The 6,000-nt window shown below is 47.6% G+C and overlaps 1 protein-coding gene across 2 annotated transcripts in view; it reads left to right on the top strand.

Moving 5' to 3' along the window:
- LOC117736308 (dynamin-1-like) overlaps positions 1-6,000 on the top strand; it is a 31,879-nt gene that overhangs the window by 745 nt on the left and 25,134 nt on the right. For both annotated transcript variants that reach the window (XM_034541546.1, XM_034541545.1), the window contains exons 2-5: positions 2,838-2,911; positions 3,703-3,852; positions 3,950-4,153; positions 5,559-5,657. In XM_034541546.1, coding sequence (XP_034397437.1) covers positions 2,838-2,911; positions 3,703-3,852; positions 3,950-4,153; positions 5,559-5,657 — 527 coding nt within the window. The remainder of the gene's footprint in view (positions 1-2,837; positions 2,912-3,702; positions 3,853-3,949; positions 4,154-5,558; positions 5,658-6,000) is intronic.

Raw genomic sequence — 6,000 nt, 5'->3', positions numbered from 1 at the left:
TGCCTGCCTGTCTGTCTGCCTGTCTGTCTGCCTGTCTGTCTGTCTGCCTGCCTGCCTGCCTGTCTGCCTGTCTGTCTGTCTGTCTGCCTGCCTGTCTGTCTGCCTGTCTGTCTGCCTGCCTGTCTGTCTGAACCGGCCCGGTTCGGGTCGTGACTCCTGCCGTGAGAGGAGCCGCCCGGCTGACTGCAGGCCGGCTGACCCGCTGAATAAATGATGCTCCATGATGTGGTTATAAATATAGCTCATATAATGATATAATATAAAATTATAATATGATATAGTATAATAATAATATATAATATAATGATAGGATATTTTTTAATAATATGATGTGAAATAATATAATGATATGATATAACATAATATATAATAATAGAAGATTGTATAATATTATACCATCAGACATATATTTAGTGTTTCAGTTTCAGATCTTTAAAATTATTTATTTACATTTGAAGTTAAATCTATAATTAATTCTGTAATGTCTTATTCCGTGTTTGAGTGTTTCAGAAATCACAGACGGTCAGTGAACACACCTGAAGTCTGCTGTTGTTCATTGACTGTTGTGTCCCAGTAATGTCAGCTGATTCAGTTAAAGGTGGTAGAAGTCAGCTCAGGTACTCTGTTCTCTACCTGTTCAGGTACTCTGTTCTCTACCTGTTCAGGTACTCTGTTCTCTACCTGTTCAGGTACTCTGTTCTCTACCTGTTCAGGTCCTCTGTTCTCTACCTGTTCAGGTACTCTGTTCTCTACCTGTTCAGGTACTCTGTTCTCTACCTGTTCAGGTACTCTGTTCTCTACCTGTTCATGTACTCTGTTCTCTACCTGTTCAGGTACTCTGTTCTCTACCTGTTCAGGTACTCTGTTCTCTACCTGTTCAGGTACTCTGTTCTCTACCTGTTCAGGTACTCTGTTCTCTACCTGTTCAGGTACTCTGTTCTCTACCAGCTCAGGTACTCTGTTCTCTACCTGTTCAGGTACTCTGTTCTCTACCAGCTCAGGTACTCTGTTCTCTACCTGTTCAGGTACTCTGTTCTCTACCAGCTCAGGTACTCTGTTCTCTACCTGTTCAGGTACTCTGTTCTCTACCTGTTCAGGTACTCTGTTCTCTACCTGTTCAGGTACTCTGTTCTCTACCTGTTCATGTACTCTGTTCTCTATCTGTTCATGTACTCTGTTCTCTACCTGTTCATGTACTCTGTTCTCTACCTGTTCAGGTACTCTGTTCTCTATCTGTTCAGGTACTCTGTTCTCTACCTGTTCAGGTACTCTGTTCTCTACCTGTTCATGTACTCTGTTCTCTACCTGTTCAGGTACTCTGTTCTCTACCTGTTCAGGTACTCTGTTCTCTACCTGTTCAGGTACTCTGTTCTCTACCTGTTCATGTACTCTGTTCTCTACCTGTTCAGGTACTCTGTTCTCTACCTGTTCAGGTACTCTGTTCTCTACCTGTTCAGGTACTCTGTTCTCTACCTGTTCATGTACTCTGTTCTCTACCTGTTCAGGTACTCTGTTCTCTACCTGTTCATGTACTCTGTTCTCTACCTGTTCAGGTACTCTGTTCTCTACCTGTTCAGGTACTCTGTTCTCTACCTGTTCATGTACTCTGTTCTCTACCTGTTCAGGTACTCTGTTCTCTACCTGTTCAGGTACTCTGTTCTCTACCTGTTCAGGTACTCTGTTCTCTACCTGTTCATGTACTCTGTTCTCTACCTGTTCAGGTACTCTGTTCTCTACCTGTTCATGTACTCTGTTCTCTACCTGTTCAGGTACTCTGTTCTCTACCTGTTCAGGTACTCTGTTCTCTACCTGTTCAGGTACTCTGTTCTCTACCTGTTCATGTACTCTGTTCTCTACCTGTTCAGGTACTCTGTTCTCTACCTGTTCAGGTACTCTGTTCTCTACCTGTTCAGGTACTCTGTTCTCTACCTGTTCATGTACTCTGTTCTCTACCTGTTCAGGTACTCTGTTCTCTACCTGTTCATGTACTCTGTTCTCTACCTGTTCAGGTACTCTGTTCTCTACCTGTTCAGGTACTCTGTTCTCTACCTGTTCAGGTACTCTGTTCTCTACCTGTTCATGTACTCTGTTCTCTACCTGTTCAGGTACTCTGTTCTCTACCTGTTCATGTACTCTGTTCTCTACCTGTTCAGGTACTCTGTTCTCTACCTGTTCAGGTACTCTGTTCTCTACCTGTTCATGTACTCTGTTCTCTACCTGTTCAGGTACTCTGTTCTCTACCTGTTCAGGTACTCTGTTCTCTACCTGTTCAGGTACTCTGTTCTCTACCTGTTCATGTACTCTGTTCTCTACCTGTTCAGGTACTCTGTTCTCTACCTGTTCATGTACTCTGTTCTCTACCTGTTCAGGTACTCTGTTCTCTACCTGTTCAGGTACTCTGTTCTCTACCTGTTCAGGTACTCTGTGAATTGTCGTCCCCTTGAATTCATGGTTTATTTAAATATGTCCAGCGGATGTACAGAAACTTGCAAAATATTAAAGTGAGAGATGATGTGTCATGGAATAATGTCTTGTTCTTGTTCTTCCTTCTCCTCTACCCCCTCCTCTTCTTCCTCTTCCCTTTCGCCCTCCCCCTCTTCCTCCTCTTCCTCCCCCACCTCTACCTCCTCTTTCTTCTTCTCCTACTCTTCATCTTCCTCCTTCTCTTCTTTCTTTCCCTCCTCCAATTCGTCCTCCTCTTCCTCTTCCTGCTCCTCTTCCGGTTCCTCTTCTTCATCCTCTTCCTCCCCCTGCTCATCTTCCTCAATCTCTTTCTACTCCTCTTCTTCTTCATCCTCATCCTTCTCTTCTTCCTCCTCCTCCTCCTCCTCTCTCAGAGACTTCCTCCCTCGTGGTTCAGGTATCGTGACTCGTCGCCCTCTGGTGCTGCAGCTCATCCACTGTTCAACAGGTGAGACATGTTTACGGTCGTCGTGGTTCCACTGTGATCAATGAGCTGATCAATGAGCTGATCAGTGATCTGATCAGTGAGCTGAGTTAGGGTTAGGGTTACCCCTAAAATCTGAATGTTCTCGTCTTCTGGTAAAGGTCCGTTAAGTCCAGTTTTCCTAAAGAAATGGGGATTTTCACTTTCCTCTCAGGGAGCTTTAGACCAAACAATGTGAATTCTTCTCCTCTCTGCAGCACCTTAACATACTCCTCCTCTTCTTCACGTGTCACATTGTCATAATTCATCTACAGGAGGTTTGTTGCCTTATACGGTAATATTAGTTGAAGGATTGTATTACACAGGATAGGTTACACAATACCCATTATACAGGAAGGATCATACAACATATAGCAATTATATTTAAGCGAGTATACTTTTAGACATTCATATTATTTCTGCGATCACTAAACAGTTGCAACTCTGTAACGTTGCTCATTCTGGTCACATGACATCTGTTGCTCATTCTAGTCACATGACATCTGTTGCTCATTCTAGTCACATGACATCTGTTGCTCATTCTAGTCACATGACATCTATTCATCTGTCCATCCGGGGAGAGGGATCCTCCTCTGTTGCTCTCCTGAAGGATTCTTACCTTTTTCCCTGTGAAAGGTTGTTTTTGGGGAGTTTTTCCTGATCCAATGTGAGGTCAAAGGTCAGGGATGTCGTATGTATACAGATTGTAAAGCCCTCTGGACTATACAAAATAAACTGAATTGAATTGAATCAATCGTGTGATGTGTATTGATCAGAGTATGCAGAGTTCCTGCACTGTAAAGGGAAGAAGTTTGTCGACTTTGATGAAGTCCGTCAGGAGATCGAAGCTGAAACGGATCGAATCACTGGCCAGAACAAAGGAATCAGTCCGGTCCCCATAAATCTGAGGGTGTACTCCCCCAATGGTACCCCACATTTATACATATACACATTTTTACACACATATACACACATATTAAACACACACAACCCCTCACCCTCACCCCCTGTGTGTGTCTTCAGTACTGAACCTTACTCTGGTGGATCTTCCCGGGATGACAAAGGTACCAGTTGGGGACCAGCCGGCCGACATCGAGAACCAGATCAAAGAGATGCTCCTTCAGTTCGTCACCAAAGACAACTGCCTCCTTCTGTCCGTCTCTCCGGCCAACTCCGACCTCGCCAACTCGGACGCTCTGAAGATCGCCAAGGAGGTCGACCCCCAAGGTCAGCCCTCGTCCCCTCGTCCCCTCACCTCTTTGACCCATCACCTCCTCGTCCCATCACCTCCTCGTCACCTCACCTCCTTGACCCATTACCTCCTCGTCCCATCACCTCCTCGTCAGCTCACTTCCTCCTCGTCCACTCACCTCTTTGACCCATCACCTCCTCGTCCCATCACCTCCTCGTCAGCTCACTTCCTCCTCGTCCACTCACCTCTTTGACCCATCACCTCCTCGTCCCATCACCTCCTCGTCAGCTCACTTCCTCCTCGTCCACTCACCTCTTTGACCCATCACCTCCTCGTCACCTCACCTGCTCGACCCATCACCTCCTCGTCCCATCACCTCCTCGTCACCTCACTTCCTCGTCACCTCACCTCCTTGACCCATCACCTCCTCGTCACCTCACCTGCTCGATCCATCACCTCCTCGTCACCTCACCTGCTCGATCCATCACCTCCGTGTCCCCTCAACTCCTTTTCCCATCACCTCCTCGTCACCTCACCTCCTTGACCCATCACCTCCTCGTCACCTCACCTGCTCGACCCATCACCTCCTCGTCCCGTCACCTCCTCGACCCATCACCTCCTCGTCCCCTCACCTCCCATCACCTCCCATCACCTCCTCGTCCCCTCACCTGCTCGATCCATCACCTCCTCGTCCCCTCACCTCCCATCACCTCCCATCACCTCCTTGTCTCCTCACCTGCTCGACCCATCACCTCCTCGTCCCCTCATCTCCTCGACCCATCACCTCCTCGTCCCCTCACCTCCTCGACCCATCACCTCCTCGTCCCCTCACCTGCTCGATCCATCACCTCCTCGACCCCTCACCTCTTTGACCCATCCATCACCTCCTTGTCTCCTCACCTGCTCGACCCATCACCTCCTCGTCACCTCACCTGTTCGACCCATCACCTCCTCGTCCCCTCACCTGCTCGACCCATCACCTCCTCATCCCCTCACCTGCTCGATCCATCACCTCCTCGTCCCCTCCGACCCATCACCTCCTCGTCGCATCACCTACTCGATCCATCACCTCCTCATCCCCTCACCTGCTCGACCCATCACCTCCTCATCCCCTCACCTGCTCGATCCATCACCTCCTCGTCCCCTCCGACCCATCACCTCCTCGTCCCCTCACCTGCTCGACCCATCACCTCCTCATCCCCTCACCTGCTCGATCTATCACTTCCTCATCCCCTCACCTGCTCGATCCATCACTTCCTCATCCCCTCACCTGCTCGATCTATCACTTCCTCATCCCCTCACCTGCTCGATCCATCACTTCCTCATCCCCTCACCTGCTTGATCCATCACCTCCTCGACCTTTAAGGTGTCACTCAAAACCACAACAAAGAGACTGAAAGCGTCCTTCACATGTCTGTCTGTGACTTCAACCCGGTTCAGGTCTCAGGACCATCGGTGTGATCACAAAACTGGACCTGATGGATGAAGGGACGGACGCCAGAGATATTCTGGAAAACAAACTGCTCCCACTCCGCAGAGGTAAGATCTGAAACCAGTAGAGAGGTAAGAATAGAAACCAGTAGAGGTAAGAATTGAAACCAGTAGAGAAGAATGAAAAGTACAAAGAACACAGAACTGATTAACTGACTGAAGGCATTTCTTAAACAAAACTGACCCGCAAGTTTAACTAAACCATAGAACCTCAGTGCTGATCAGGACAGCAGGAAGTCTCTACATCTTCCGTCGCAAACTAAAAACACATCTTTTTCGAAGGTAGCGCCGTGGTAGCACTCTAGTAGCACTTAAATGTCTCTTACTGATAGCACTTTGTTGTTTAGCACTTTGGTAGCACTTAAATGTCTCTTACTGATGGCACTTTGTA

Source organism: Cyclopterus lumpus, chromosome 9, assembly GCF_009769545.1.
Source record: "Cyclopterus lumpus isolate fCycLum1 chromosome 9, fCycLum1.pri, whole genome shotgun sequence".
Classification (NCBI taxonomy): Eukaryota; Metazoa; Chordata; class Actinopteri; order Perciformes; family Cyclopteridae; genus Cyclopterus; species Cyclopterus lumpus.
The sequence above is the reverse complement of the archived record's forward strand: the minus strand, read 5'-3'. Positions and strand labels throughout refer to the sequence as shown.